Below are 15,313 nucleotides of genomic sequence, written 5' to 3' on the forward strand. Positions count from 1 at the left end.
TAATAATCATTGATTTTCTGTAAAGATTTGATCATTTTTAGTAATTTCTCCCCATCTATGTGATTTAAAGATAAACACTCGTCAGCTCATAGTTAGGTTTAAAAACGGACTAAAAACTGAACATAAAACCAAATTTAAATGCACAAAGATTCTTGAGTCATCTCTCTGACTAAAACATGCAGAACTGTGCCCACGTGTTTTCAGATCAGCTGTGACGGCCTGCTGCAGCCTCCACGCTGACAACAGCCTCCCTTCCCTTCGCTGCATGCAGATTGCACAATGGTAGACAGTGGGGATGTGTGGTGGTGAGTTGTTAGCACTCTGTTTATCAGTGTAAAATTAATTATTAGTTGAACCCACTCAACTCTGTGATCAAAGTCTGAGAGGCGGCCGAGGCGTACAGTGAGAGCCGACGGTGAAACATTAACTGTGTCTTTTCCTCCCTCACAGGAAACACAGGATGTGGTTCATTTCTTTTGTCTCTTAAATAGGAAATAAAGCCTTCTAATCATCCTTCACACCAGAAAATCCTCTTTAATGCATCCTTATAAAACAATTAAACCTTAAATTTAAAATAGCATATTTAAATGAAGTTTTCTTATCTCTGTATGTCGATACTGTCATATCTTCAGCTGGAGCCATAACCTTCTTGAGAACACGATAAAAATGTGTTATGATCAACAAAATTTTCAGAAATTATTACAGAAAAATAGCACACATCGAATATTTTATTGTATTTTGCAGATAATTCTGGTGCAAACTTGTTATTATTTCTTCATTTAAACTTTAATGAGTTTTAAATGTATTTGTTAACCCAATTTACATTTAGTTTTCTATTTATTCTGCACACGCTTAGGCTCTTGTGTAAGTCATAAACACATTTTCTTTTGTCAGAGAAGAATCTTTAAACTTTATCTCATCAAAGTTTACCTGCTCTGTAAATGTTTTTGTTTTTTCTGCCTATTTCTTTTTTTTAAACCATATAGCAACGTGTTTTATTTTATTTATTGTATTCATGGGTTTTAGATGAGTTGATTTATTTTGAACATTACATAATAAGACTGGCTTTATTTCACATTAGTTATACCCTAAAATTCCTTCTAATAAATTATTTGGATTAACTTTTATTTAGGCTGAATCAACTTTGGTTCACTGACTTATGGGTATATGTACTGTATATTTAAAAAAATTAATTAATATTATAAATTTGTATAACATTTATATATTTATTTTTTTCAAATTTGAGAACAAAATGAGGATTTGCTAGCCTAGAATCTCTACTGTCAATTTGCCGAAGCAAAAGGGCGATCTAGCCATGGTCCATTAGAACTTCCGCAGTCCCGGACAGTCTGGTACCGGTCCAATCACAGCTCTCTATCTGTTTGGTGGGCGGGATGCTGCATCTTCTTCGACAACGTATGGTGGACTGCCTCTTGACTGGCATCCTTAGAGGTCCAATCACTGCGTTCTATTAGCAAGGGGGGTGGGATGTTACTGCGACAGAGCAAAATAAAGATGGCGATGGCTCCGTAGTGGTCCAGTCACAGCACTCTATTGGTTTTTGAACATCTTAGGTGTGTTCTTGCTGTGTCGTGGTAATTCCATGCTGTCGTTCTTTTTAAAACACAGAAACAGCTTTGTTTACCTGTTTTGACGCTACGTTTCACCGGCGGCTGCAGGCTTCTTCAGGCTGATGCTGATGGTGGCGCGTCACTTCCTTCTCCGTTTATCCGCGGGCAGCAGAGGACGTTGTCGCCCTCTACTGCCCGCTCTCCCCTCTCCGACGATGCAGTCCCATGTGTGGTCTAACGTGTAAACGCCATCGTCCCTGTTCATGGTCCCACATCCACGTCTCCTTATCCCGATAGCTTCTTTAATCCATCTTTTGTATTTCTGTTGTTCGGTGTTTATGATCCTTGTGTTGTCCCAGTCCATTACATGGTTTTCTCTTGTGCAGTGATCTGTTACGGCTGACTTCTTTATTGTACTTTCTGCTTCTTCTTTTGCTGCTCTTGTATGTTTTCGACTTGTTTCTTTCTCACACTCCTTTCTGTGTTCTATTGTTCATGTGGTGAGTTGGCGTCCGGTTTCTCCTATGTGTGTTTTATTGCAGAGTTTACATGGGATTTCGTAAACAACTCCACATTTAAGTCCAGCTGGTATCTTGTCTTTTGGGTGCACTAGTCTGTTTCTAACTGTTGTGTATGGTTTTGTTGGTGTGTTTATGTTGTGTTTTTTCATTGTTGCTCTTATTTTTTCTGTTATGCCTCTGATGTATGGTACGGTTATCACTGGTTTTGGTTCTTGTCTCTCTGGGTTTCTGGTTCTTTGCTTAGGTTGTTCTTTTCTTTCTGTTGTTGTTTTCCTTTGTTTATTGCCCATGTCGGGTATCCGCAGATCTTTAAAGCGTGTTGTATGTGTTTGTCCTCTTGTTTAAGGTCTCTTTCTTCTGTCATTATGTTTTTTCTGTGATATAATGTTCTGATTACTGACATTTTGTGTATGGTAGGGTGTTCTGATGTCCATAATAGATATTGGTCTGTGTGTGTTAGTTTCCTGTATGTGTTTATGTTTAGGGTCCCGTCGGTCTGCCTGGTGATTTTCATGTCCATAAATGCTATACTGCCTTCTGTTTCTGACTCATAAGTGAACTTTATGCTGCTTGTGTTATCAATGTTATTCAAGTGTTGTGTTAGAGTTTCTGTTTGTCCTTTTGGTATGATTTCCAGTATGTCGTCTGCTGCCCGCGGATAAACGGAGAAGGAAGTGACGCGCCACCATCAGCGTCAGCCTGAAGAAGCCTGCAGCCGCCGGCAAAACGTAGCGACAAAACAGGTAAACAAAACTGTTTCTGTGTTTTGAAAAGAACGACAGCATGGACTCTATTGGTCTGATGGGCCAGTTGGGTTGGTGGGCGGGATGTTACTGAAAAAACAAACATGGCTGCAGCTCGTTTGAAACAACTTGCATAAACTTTGGATTATTTCGGTTATTAGGCTTTTCTTTGAGTCAAGAGCAGATAGAGGTGTTTAAGTTTATTTAGAAAAAGGACGTATTTGCATCTTATTTTATGGAATATGGCTGACACCTATAGCGGTGAGTTCATTACTTTGTTTGTCAACCAGCATGTGGAGACACTATGAGCCATAAATGGACTGTGGCCATCCTATGTATATTCACATATTTAGGATTTGCAGTTAGCTTTTAAATGGGAAAGCAAAGATGCACTAACGAGGGCTGCATTCCACTATATTAGCTTTGTAAAACTGCTATAGTTGGATACTTTGCAACTTTTTCCCACTTTTTAATAATTTTCTTGAGCCAGTGTGTGCTAAAACGACTCTTTACGGGGTTAAGGAAAGGTCACCCAGCCCCTAAGGCCAGAATATTCCACTTACAACTTCAGACCGGCGGGCGCCCTCTTGTCCAAAAGGGAGCTGACATGCCTGGTGCTGGAGTCTGGTTCCAGCACATTTCCTGCATGTTTTAGATCATGAACACAGCTGATTTGTTTAATTTAGTGATGAATCATCCTGTAGACACTAATGACGGCTGGGGAGACGTTTCAGCTGTTAGATTAAGGTTTTGAAAGCAAACACATAGCTAGGAGATACATTTTACTTTTGGTTCCACAAATGGACACTAGGGGGTGCTAAAAGCAAGCCAAAACTACCTTATTCCACCTTAAGTGGTTGAAATGTTTGAGAGTATGCATGTGATTCACTAACAGTGATCTGCAGGAGCATTACACGAAGGGCTAAAGTCATCAAATGGCATCTCTGCAGAGATTTTTTAAATTAATTTACTTTTCAATTTAGACATCTTGCATCTTGATGCTTTTCATCACGTGGAACAGATTGTTGTCCCCGATGAACCAACTAAGAAGGGGGAAAGAAAAATGAAAGTGTCTTCAGGGTGGACAGAGCTGAGGAACTAGCCTGGCCAGCCAGACTCTCTCTGTCTTAATTAAACAGAGAGAGTATGGCTGACCAGGCTACCGAGGAACTGGAAGCTCATTTAGATGTTAGGTTTACTGCGGGAGCTTGTGAACTGACTGAACACAAAAACACATCCTGATCAATAATATTTCTGCCTGTCTGAGTGGGCCACAGGTCAAACGTCTGCCTTTTTGTGCGTTACAGTTCATTTTTTTGTTCAACTGGAAGAAACCCTGAAACTGTTTATCCAGCGTTCGGCAGGCCGCAGACCTCATTGTGATTAAACATCCTGATCAACAGAAAAGCTAATTGACTCTAAAACACTAAAATCCCAGCGTCTGTGAATGTGGCACAGTGACTCTTCTGTTTGGGACATCACTGAGGGACTGTCACTGTCCCATCCTGGCTGTCCAAACCCGTCTTATTATCTGTCTAGATTGCTAACTCTGCAAAAGTCCAGCTTGCACTCTGATTTCTGTTGAGTTTGAAGTTTACAACAAATTTCAGGAGGTTACCGCACGCCGAAAGGAGAAAAGCCACAAAGAAGACACAGATCAGGTTTTCCTTTCCCAGAAAAAGTATTTTTCATTTTATCAGTACGTTTCATTTGTGATATGAAAGTGAAAAGCTAAATCTGCATCAAAAGAATAATTTTTTATTAGGTTGATTCTTTGTGTGTTCAAGGTCATAGGGGTCACTGTGCCCTGCCTTTTTTTTTTTTAGCTTACGCAGGGAGAAGGGTATCGCTGCAGACCCGGAGACCGCATTTTCAGGCCGACTATTGTACGCAGGTTGCCGCACCTACAAATGCTGTGTTAGCAAAGGTGAATAAATAGCAGCAGTGACCTTTCACCTGCAGATTTACTGTTAAACGCCCCTCCCCACCCTCCTGCCTGGATTCACCCAGTTTGAAAATCCCACGGACAAAGCCGGAGAGACAGATGGCCCCTAAGAGACCACACACACACACACACACACACACACACCGGGTTAGACTAATACATGTGTTGATGTAGTCGCCACTTTTACCTGTAAGCTCCATCATCTTATTCTGACTGTTATAAATAATTCTGCGAATTATTTATAGTTTTGTAAATAATCCTGACGGGAAACGAGGTAAAGATGACCCAAAGTTACGGCCCCCATGCGGGACAGCGAGGGAGACCAGCGCCCCGGGAGCACAGAGGAATGCTGGGCAGTCTTGCACTTGTTGCCAAAGGAATGTCCCAGGACCTGTTATATAAACCCCCACCCCACCCCACCCCCTTACCCTGTCAGCAGCAGCTCCAATATGGCATGTACAGTCAGGAGCCTCAGAACTGAAAGTCATTCTGAATCAGCTTTGTCACACGGCAGGGAGAGAAACGAGAAGTGAGCAGTGAAACACGGCAATTATGGATTTATGTTGTTCCAAAACAGCAATCCGCAGCTCTCTTTGCTCCCGACCATCATTACTGTTTGGATAAGTCTGAGGTTTTGTGGGTAGAGAACATGAGCCGTACATTTCCTCCTGGACCTGCACACTCAGTTGTGTTCTGAGAACTCACAACTTTGCACCCTGATGTAGAGGTTTCCTTGTGAACTTTGTGCAGATCTCAGCTGATTTTGAGGTTTTACTTCACTTTGCAGCCATGTCAGGATTTCCACCACATTGTAATTACGGCTTAAACTAAATAAACTACCGTAATGGGACAGATTTATTCTAGCAGGTGCGAATTATTGTGATGTTTTGATATTTAAAGAAATGCAACTAGCCAATTAGTCACATACAGATCAAAACCATGCCCAGCTGAAGCTGCTTCAGGTGTAAAAGCTGCAAATTAATCAGGATTTATTAGTAAATGAGTTCAATTTGTTGTATTTGAAAAAAAAGAGACAAATCTAAGTTCCTCAGCTGTTCCGAACAGCCACATTTAGTTTTTATTCCACAGACACTTGATTTATATATATATATATATATATATATATATATATATATATATATATATATATATATATATATATATATATATATATATATATATATATGCATATATATCAAAAACATCAGCCGACATGTCCCACAATTAGAAAACACAGTTGTTGTCAATTTGCACATTGAGCTCAAGTCATGACAGAATAAAAGTGACCAAAAAAAAAAACTGTACAAATAAAAAAAAAAAAAAGAACATTCCCAGCACGTATTTCTGTATTGCATACACATTTAACAGGGAGTGGAAGATCAACCTTCAGCGTATCTTTTCAGCTGGATGATGATGAGTCGTTCCCGGCAGATTCACGACGCCAGCAGGTGCCGGTGAGCGGCAGCTCCAGCTCAACGCGAAGAGCGCCAGGTCTGGTTTTGATCATGCAAACGTGACAGAAACGTCCCGGAAACGTAGGTCTCAACACAAGAATCTACTAACGTAGTAAAGCTGTCCAGTTGTTCGTTGATGATGAGCAGTGCTTGTTTCTGAAAAGCATTTTAAATGAGTTAGACGTGTCTTCAGTACTCAGTGCTACATGACAGCAGCATCTCCAAAAGGCAAAGAGAGAGGTGTTTGAGTCGAGGCCAGAGGAGAGTCAAAAAGAGCTAAATCATTATAAAAGCATCCGATTTGAAAAATAATACTACAGCATTAATGTTTCTTTCAAAACAAGATAAAACTGCTAAAATCTTTGTTAATTATTCAAACTAAATATTACAAACAGCATCTACAGAGCGATAAATCATTTCTAATAAATACTTAAATTATTATGCAACACAATACTATTCCACTCGTAGCCAAAAGGGTATAAGAAAATAGATTTGCACAATGCCTAAAGGCAAAAAACAACAAGAAGTTTTGTCAAGAGGTCTGTAGGTTCAACTCTGTAGCCTACTGGGGGGGGGGGGGGCTGTCGGGTCCCTTTGGACCTGCGATGAGAAGCTTTGGCACAGAAAACACCAGAAAACAAGATGAGACGTCACAGCACGGTGCTGATGAGGGACACTCATGCAGGCCTCGATCCAGTCCTGGAGAAGAGGAGGTCCGTGTATCCCAGCATGCATCACAACCATGCTGCTGGGAGAAGCAAGACAACGGGAACGAGGCTACGGATCAAATTCGTGAACAGGAACAAGTCATTTCTAATCAGGTCCGACAATTCCAGCTTCCTTTAAATGACAGCGATGTCTTCCCGTTTCCTCTTCCACCCGTTTTCACAGAGACGACTCCACCTCTCTGGTGACGGCGACCTCGGCCTCAGTCCGAGGGCAAACCTGAACCTCAGCAGCCTGCTCTGGGGTCTCGCTGATCACCTCCAAGCCCGAGGCGAGAGCAGCTTTGCTGTCACTGCCGGCCTTCTGTTTGTCCGTGGAGCCGCAGCACAGTTTGGGAGCGCACTGAGTCCTACAGGAGAGCTCGCACAAGGAGTCCCGAGACTCCGAGCTGAACGTGACGAACTCCGGCTGGATGGTGGTGGCGTGGATGCCCTCGTCGTGGAAGAAGTCCTTGATGCGCTTGGCCACCTCCATGTAAGCTGTGGGGTCGTGGCATTTGATGTGTGCCGTGGCAATGATCCTGCTCCCGGCCAGCTGCCAGATGTGCAGATCGTGGATGGCCAGGACGCCGTCCAGGCCCAGCAGCCGCTCATTCAGGTGGTGTATGTTGATCTGCTTGGGGACAGTCTGCAGCAGGATGAGGGCTGACTCTTTCAGCAGCGGGTAGGTTGTGTAGAGCAGGATGCACACCATGATGATGCACAGCGTGGGATCCATGTAGAGAACCCAGCAGGGCCCAGCGGTTACTGTGGAATTGCCATATTGGTTGGCTATGGCGTGTTTGTCGGTACAAAGGTCCACGCAGTTTTCTCTGCCCTTACAGCTATTCCACACAAAAGTGAAAATGACAGAGTTGACCACCACAATGACAGAGCCCAGGGCGTCCCCCAGCACGTGGAGGAAGACCCCGCGCATGTTGAGCTGCGACGACGAGTCGTGGTCAAGGTCCAGCTCGTCGAAGTGGGTGTTGCCATTCATCTGCAGCTCTGGGCTGTCCGTACAGCTCACATCTGAAGATAAACATCAGAAAAGTGAGTTCAGATCACCACAGACTTTGACACCAAGATACTGAAACATAGGAAGTGTCAAAAGGAACATGTGAAACAAACAAATCAAACTTTAAAGATCTTCACCAAGATCTTGGGACTGCACACAAGAGAGAACATGCTGTGAATGAATGAGTGAACTCCTGGAGTGCGGTATCCTAAATAGAACATAACACTACACTCACAGTAAGCAAATTCAATTAGCGACTGCGGGCAGAGAGGCAGAGCTGGGGGAGCAGCACCTGAGGAACGGCCACGGCTCTTTTCCATCCAGGGGCGCCATCGGGTCATTCATCAACCGCTAATGGTGTGTCTGGGTCTGTCGACTCCACGGTTACACTGATGTATGACCCAGTAGCAGCAATCAGTGCATAGAGAAGGGGATATAGTGGCCATTTATTGAAGCTGTCAGAGCCTAACTGTGTGTGTGTGTGTGTGGGGGGGGTCTTCTGTATATGGGTTTAACCCTTTATTGATGGGAGGGCACTGTAGGACCAGCAGCTTATTGGGTGATTTTTCTGTGTGACCTTAAGAAATTTAAGCAACAAAAAAGAGCTACAAGAACATTTCAGATCTGACTTTAAAACACCAGATGTTTCTAAAAACAGCTGGGAGAAGGAACACTCGTCACAGGAGTTTAGTTTCTAAGGATTTACTGACCCAACAAATAAATGTTACCAAACATCCGTGACCAAAACAACACAGCTGTCTAAGAATAATGGGCTTAAGCAGACCTCATGGTGGATTGATGACTAACTGCTGTAGTTTTGAGTCATCTGGGGTGTTTAATTTATTAGAAGGAGATCTGTGAGAAGTCTGATTATAACCATTCTGTCCACACTTACCGGTTCTGGGTCTCCCATCACCAGGGCTGCTGTGGTTCCCCACTAAATTGTTGGACTCCTCTCCAGCTGACCCGTTGCCAGTCTTCTGCGCTTTTCCTCTCTTGCCTTTGCCTCCGTGAGAGTGACCCCCGTGGGAGTGACCGTGGCCTCCGCCGGCGTGTCCGTGGAACAAACACAAACCGAGTAGGTTGACTAGAAGCCCCGCGGCTCCGACCCCGGCGACCACCACCGGCCTCTCGATCTCATGCGGCTCGGTGAAACGCTCGATCACCTCCAGGACAATGGTGAAGCACAGCGCCGTGAGGAAGACGGCGTTGACCAGAGCCCCCATCACCTCCGCCCGGATCCAGCCGAAGGTGTTCTTATTGGTCGAGTGGGTTTTCTCGGCGAACCGCACGGCGACCAGAGCCACGACCAGGGCGATGACGTCCGATAGCATGTGAAAAGAGTCCGACAGCATGGACAGAGAAGAGGTGATACGACTCACCACCACTTCTACGATGAAGAAGCCGAAAGTCAGAGACAGCATACACAGCAAACGGGCACGATTGGGCTCGCAGGCCATCTTGATTTCTTTAGTTTTTCGTCGATTCAAGTTTAGAATCAGATAACGCTTCACCGGGTCTTCCCTGACATCTGTGAGCCACCTCCCTGAGACAATGCAGTCGATGCTAACAGCTTCCGATGCTGATATCTGGCAGCAGCTATATCAAAGACCAACGACGAGGAAAACTATTAGAGGAAGTAACTAAATTCTAGTAACCGTGTGAATAGATCACAAACGTCACCAGCACATTTCAGACACGTCTGTCGACGAGCTCCAGTTTGCAGACGGCTGAAACTTTGCACCCGAGCCGGTAAACTTTCCACACGGAACAAGACGCGCTAGGAACCGCCCACGATACCTCTGATTGGACGAGGAGCTCCTAAGAAGGCATATGATTGGTCGAATGTTATTACGTTTGTAACTAAGTAGGAGGTGCTAAGGAACCAGACAACGCTGGTTGCTACGCTACGCACGCTAACGGTAAATCTCGCGATATTTTATGACGCTATGTGTGTGATCGATGATTTTGCCAACATTTATTCCGCTTCATCAATGAAGATAATTCAGTCAAAGAAGGCAAACATCAACAGATTTTTTGAAGTCTTTGATTTGTTTCTAGCACAATTGAGTCGTTTTCTCAAACCATGCTTGTGAATCAGGCCTAGAGCTGTGTCTATAATTGCTAAATAAATAATCTAATTTATTAATCGGCTTCAGTGTTTAGTTATTCTAATGATGTTCACCAAACAAAGCAATGACTTCCAGGTGTGGTGATCTCTGCTTTGTTGCCCGTTATCAAATGTATCACAGGAAACGTGATGACCCCTTGTGGGGTGTTTAAGAAAGGTACAATAAAATCAATACTTAAAAAAAATGTGTGTGTGTGTATATATATATATATATATATATATATATGTATATGGAATGAAATCATAATTTTCAGTGTTTAAAGGAAGCTAACATTTATAGTCACGGAACAGGTTTCTTTATTAGCAGAGGTTCTGGAAATATTCCTAGAATAAGCTGCCTTTTCATGCCAATTATCAACAAAATTGATAAACTACCTCAAATCAAAGCAAAAACATACAAATTACATTCTAAAATCACTTTAGCTGCCTGTAAGATTAACACACACATCACACTGTGCAGCTGAATAAAACTGACACTACAAAACTAGAATAAAATACAAGACATATTTTGACTAACAGATTTGCTATAGTCACAATTGCACTTTTATCTTATAAATTACTAGATGTACATGAAATTGTAAAGATTCAGCCCTTCACATTCATATGCAACAGTTTTGTTTAACGGATGCCAAGGATCTGTCTACTCTTAAACTGACAGATCTTCTCCACTTCATTCAGTTTTTTGGCACGAAGCTTGGCTGCCTGCAGTCTCCTCAGCACTAGCTCCTGTGACGTTGCGCTCCGATCATCAAGCTGCTGATTCTCTTTGCTTTCACCGGCAAAGTGGACCTTCTTCTTACCCGGAGACAGATTCTCCAAATCTACACTCAAAAAAAATGCAAAGTCAAATCACTAATAAGCAAACATCAGGATAAGCTTTATTCAATCAGGAACTTAAACTTCTGCATTGACAACAGACTTCAGATTGCACATTGTGTGGTTTGAGTCTTTAAAATGCAAGTTTAATTTAATTAAGACAACACAGTTGTATAAAAACTTTATTTACATGACATAAACCTGATTAATTTCAGTGATTAAAGTTCATTAACATAAAAACATCTCAGTTCAGTTTGTCCAAATGTCTCCGTCGGTTTCTCATACCTATGTCTCTGCCATAGATCAGTGCCAGGTCCTTCTGGTGCTGCAGGTCGCCGTAATTCTTCAGCAAACTGTCTGCTCTAAAAAGCACAGATAGAGGGAGAACAAGAATCAGCTGAAAAGACCAACAAAGAAAGACGGCGTTGAATGTACAAAATAGGTCAAATGTGGGTTTTTTGTAGAGAATTTACCGTGCTAGCTTTTCATTTGCCAGTTTCTCACGGACACACAGCTCCTGCTCCCTTTCTGGAGTTAAGGAAAAGAAGGAAACAAAAAAAAAACAACAACAACGTTGTTTCCATGAACACTCTGCAACATGTTAACACCACAGTTAAGCCAGGGGCTGAAGTAGGTCAGCGTTTGACTGTAATATTTGTTTTTTGTTAAAGATAATAAACCAGTTCCATCCACACAAATTGGTTTGACTACAACGCATCAGTCTTTAACCAGCACCTTTAGTTACAGATACGCTTATTTCATTTATTTATTGCTGTGAACATCACCTACAGGGTTCAAATCAGTGCCACCTACTGAAACAAATGCTTGTTTGTTTTTCAAAAATGGGGAAACTTTGCTTTATTCCCCAAACAGATTCTCCCTTTTTAGTTCTTTCTAAAATCAGCATTAGGAACTTTAACGTTTTATTTGCAGGTGGAGGAACAAACTTCTTCTAGATAATGAATTCCACAACAATCAAAAGAAGGCTACATATGTTGCTAATCATTTGCATTTTTACAAAGTGACCCAACTTCTTAGAAACAGGGTTAAATATTACCGTTCTGTTACACATGATGTTTGTGTAGCACAAGTCTTACTCTCAAGTCTCTCCTCATGCTCCCTCAGGGCGAGTTCCCTGTCCCGCACTGCCTGTTCCCTCAGTCGGAGCTCTGCAGCTGGGATAGACACTTCAGCTGGCTTATGGGGGGCGCGGTCAGGGTCTGGAGACTTCCTTTGGGTCCGTATCTGTGCCTTCCTCTGCTCCTCGGAGACCACGTCTCTCAGCAGACTGCTCTGGAGGATCGACTCCACAGACGGCCTCAGATAGTCCTGCCAACAGTGAGGAATGATTTCAATTCAAAAATACTTCATTGATCCCAGAGGAAAATTCAAATTTGTGCATCATCACAGCAGGAAAACATGCACAGTGCCTACAAAAGTGCACAGCCATCTTACACACTATTACAACATTGTTAAATAATTCATTCCAAACCTTTAAGTTGAGCATCTTGCTGAGTAAGGCATTCAGCTCCTCAGAGTACCGGTATGGGATTCGTCTGAACTTTCCCTCTCGGATCTTCTCTGCCAAGTCTTGCTGGTTGTACGCTGTGAACGGAGGCCTAAATGAGAAAAACCCAGGGAATATTCTTAGGGGTGTTGGAAAACTGCTACAGGGAAGGAAAATGTGTGGAAGAGCTTACAATAATGCACAAAGTTCATACAGCAGGCACCCCAGGGACCAAATATCAGACTTCTCGTTGTACGACATCCTGTTAATTTGTTCCTGCAAGAACAATAATGACTGAAATTGAGTCATTTCTATAAAAAGAGAGATTTTTAAATGTTTATTTTAATGTGTAAAATCTATTTTTAAACTGTAGATCTGGAAAAGCAACCGTCTCATATACAGGTGAAAATGATTCATAACTAAACAATATAAATAAAATTCTAGTAATATGTTCAAATGAAGACAATAAAACAAAAATTGCAAATATCCCAGAAACTTTTATAATCAAAAGCTCAACAGATGTGACATCATCAAGTAACTTACAGGAGACATGTAGTACGGCGTTCCCACAAAAGTCTTTGCAAAGCTGGTGTCATGGTTCAGAATCCTTGCTAGACCGAAGTCACCGAGCTTAACGTTCTGTTTAATGTCGAGGAAGATGTTGGCTGGTTTCAGGTCCCGATGCAGGACCGTAGCCCTGCCGTCACGCCGCCTGTGACACTCCTTCAGGGCCAAGGTGAGCTGAGCCATAACTCTCAGAATGAACCTCTCCTCCAAGTAACGCCTGGAGAGGAACTAACTTGTAACTTTGCAGATTCACAGAGGACAGACGCATTCGTGAGCCCTTACCTTTCTTTGATGCACCGGCTGATGAGACTGGAAAGGTCTCCACCTTCACAGTACTCCATGACGATGTAAAGCGTGGTGTTCGTACGATCTATGATGCGGTCGTAGTATCTCACTATGTTTGGGTGCTTGAGCTCCCGCAGCAGGTTCACCTCTGACACCAGCATCTGCTTCTCACTCTCTGCCATGGTGCCGTAGTCCAGCTCCTTCCACACCAGAATCTACAGAACACATGGGCATCATTTACAAAGAGTTTTGTCGTGAAAACATACAGTTTTTACTCCAATTAAGAAAAAAGGGGCAGATATGAAATGTATTCACTAGACGTAAAAAGGGCCTTTTTGTCAAATGAAATCCTTTCTATCCTGAAATACTAATTAAAAGCTGCAAAAGATTTCCAAAAGGAGCAAGTGAATGGTCTCTTAGGCTGTTGAATATATCTGGCAACTATAAACTACTTTGCAGCACTTTTTTAAAATCTTATATTGTGTTAATTCTGAGTATATTTTGATAGATTGGTGTAATTAGCAATACAGACTGTGTTTCAAACTTATTAAAATTCTAAATGTTTAATTATTTTAATGTTTCACACACATTTTTTCAGCTGTTAAGAGTCCCAATCACTGCAATGAACAACTACAGGCACTTTATGGCGAATCGTCTTGCTTTAAACATTTTACCAGCTGTTTTTTTTAGACTTCGTTTGGAGACATACTCACTTTCCCGTCATTTTTCCGTCTCACTTTCTGGCATCTTCCATAGGAACCGGAGCCTATGGTGTACAACACCTCGTAGTCCTCAACACGGGTCGGCATCTTGTTTTAGTCAACGCTAGCGTCAACGTTAGGGCAGATTCACACAAGATTTAAAGCTCGTTTAAACCAGAAACTTCAAAACTTATTGAGATTTTTAGCAAAGTATCGTTTGTCTGACCAGATGATTAAAAAAATAGAAATGTACGTTTACTTATTATTTACTCACTTAAATCGCTTCTGTGTGTTGTTTGTTTCTCAGAATCAGGAAGTATTTCTTCTGTTTAAAATTAGTGCTGAAATACCAGCTCGTGATTGGCTCATTCGCTCCATCTTGTGGCTTCGGATTGGTCAATGTGAAGAAACAACTCACGAGGTTGTCAGGTACCTAAGTACCGCGATAGTAGCGCGGGTAGACGGTATTATTGTTAAACTGTCCACACGATGGCGCTAAAACCCATGGTATGAATGACAGGACCATGATGACATCTAATATATATATATATATATATATATATATATATATATATATATATATATATATATATATATATATATATATATATATATATATATATATATATATATACATACATATATATATTTTTCAATATTTATAGAACAAATCAAACAAGTGTTTTGACGAATAGATGTTGTGATAAAAACATATAAATTTAACATTGTATATTTCAGTAAATTGTTTGGGACTTTTTATCAACTTTGTGATTTTAAAACACCTTCTGCTCGGTTAAACTTTTAATATAAGTTTTAAGCAGGTGTTTTATAGTTGATAATTTGGCTATGTAATGTTAGCCTTTTTAGAGAGATCTGTTTGCTTGTGTTTTTAAAACCTTTTTGTTACAAATAAACCCATTTTAAACTCCTCCACCAGTTCTTATGTTACCCCCATCCTTCACATTTTTACAACACCTGTCGGGGACGTAACAAATTGTCTCGACAGTGAAATGAAACAATCTAAATCATTTTCTGTATTTTAAAAAAGTGTCAAATGTCTCATGATGAAATAATAGAACTTAAGTAGGCTGATAGACTTGTTTTGTGTTGGGGGTGTGAGGGGTGGTGGGTAATGTCTTGATGTGAAAAAGAGGCAGATATAAGTTTTTGCTTCTTTCTGCTCCTTTTCATTTATGATTATTTGGGAACATGAGTTGTTTTATGTAACTTTTATTTGATTGATTGAATGAAATAAACGAAGAGAAACAAACTCATATTGTTCATTTCATTACATGATTTAATTATGAAAGTTCCTCCTTCTTGTTCTGTGAAGCAAAGCAGTCTTAGATA

The 15,313-nt window shown here is 41.5% G+C and overlaps 2 protein-coding genes across 3 annotated transcripts; both read right to left on the reverse strand.

Moving 5' to 3' along the window:
• Positions 1-5,934: 5,934 nt before the first annotated feature.
• Positions 5,935-10,113, reverse strand: slc30a1a (solute carrier family 30 member 1a). The gene is made up of 2 exons (XM_015947450.3): positions 8,852-10,113; positions 5,935-7,970 (listed from the first exon to the last, which is right to left on the reverse strand). The coding sequence occupies exons 1-2, from the start codon at positions 9,414-9,416 to the stop codon at positions 7,120-7,122; spliced, it is 1,416 nt and encodes a 471-aa protein (XP_015802936.1). The 5' UTR covers positions 9,417-10,113; the 3' UTR covers positions 5,935-7,119.
• A 247-nt stretch (positions 10,114-10,360) lies between these two features.
• On the reverse strand, positions 10,361-14,346 carry nek2 (NIMA-related kinase 2). 2 transcript variants are annotated; one of them, XM_015947451.3, is made up of 10 exons: positions 14,238-14,346; positions 13,976-14,087; positions 13,260-13,477; positions 12,954-13,194; positions 12,604-12,686; positions 12,396-12,522; positions 12,001-12,232; positions 11,377-11,431; positions 11,189-11,265; positions 10,361-10,908 (listed from the first exon to the last, which is right to left on the reverse strand). In XM_015947451.3, exons 2-10 carry the CDS (start codon positions 14,069-14,071, stop codon positions 10,706-10,708), a joined length of 1,332 nt encoding a protein of 443 aa, XP_015802937.1. In that variant the 5' UTR covers positions 14,072-14,087; positions 14,238-14,346; the 3' UTR covers positions 10,361-10,705. The 2 variants fall into 2 exon arrangements, with proteins under 2 accessions (XP_015802937.1, XP_054604014.1); XM_054748039.2 differs by lacking the exon at positions 14,238-14,346 and having other exon boundaries at positions 13,976-14,229.
• Positions 14,347-15,313: the final 967 nt, after the last annotated feature.

The sequence above is a fragment of the Nothobranchius furzeri genome, chromosome 2, assembly GCF_043380555.1.
Source record: "Nothobranchius furzeri strain GRZ-AD chromosome 2, NfurGRZ-RIMD1, whole genome shotgun sequence".
NCBI classification, from domain to species: Eukaryota; Metazoa; Chordata; class Actinopteri; order Cyprinodontiformes; family Nothobranchiidae; genus Nothobranchius; species Nothobranchius furzeri.

Coding starts and splice junctions, on each gene's coding strand:
- slc30a1a (XM_015947450.3), bottom strand. CDS start 9,416: ATGGCCTGCGAGCCCAATCGTGCCCGTTTGCTGTGTATGCTGTCTCTG. Junction 7,971..8,851: donor TGATGGGAGACCCAGAACCG/GTAAGTGTGGAC, acceptor GTTTATCTTCAG/ATGTGAGCTGTACGGACAGC.
- nek2 (XM_015947451.3), bottom strand. CDS start 14,071: ATGCCGACCCGTGTTGAGGACTACGAGGTGTTGTACACCATAGGCTCC. Junction 12,687..12,953: donor CGCCGTACTACATGTCTCCT/GTAAGTTACTTG, acceptor TTGTTCTTGCAG/GAACAAATTAACAGGATGTC. Junction 11,432..12,000: donor GCATGAGGAGAGACTTGAGA/GTAAGACTTGTG, acceptor CCTTAACTCCAG/AAAGGGAGCAGGAGCTGTGT.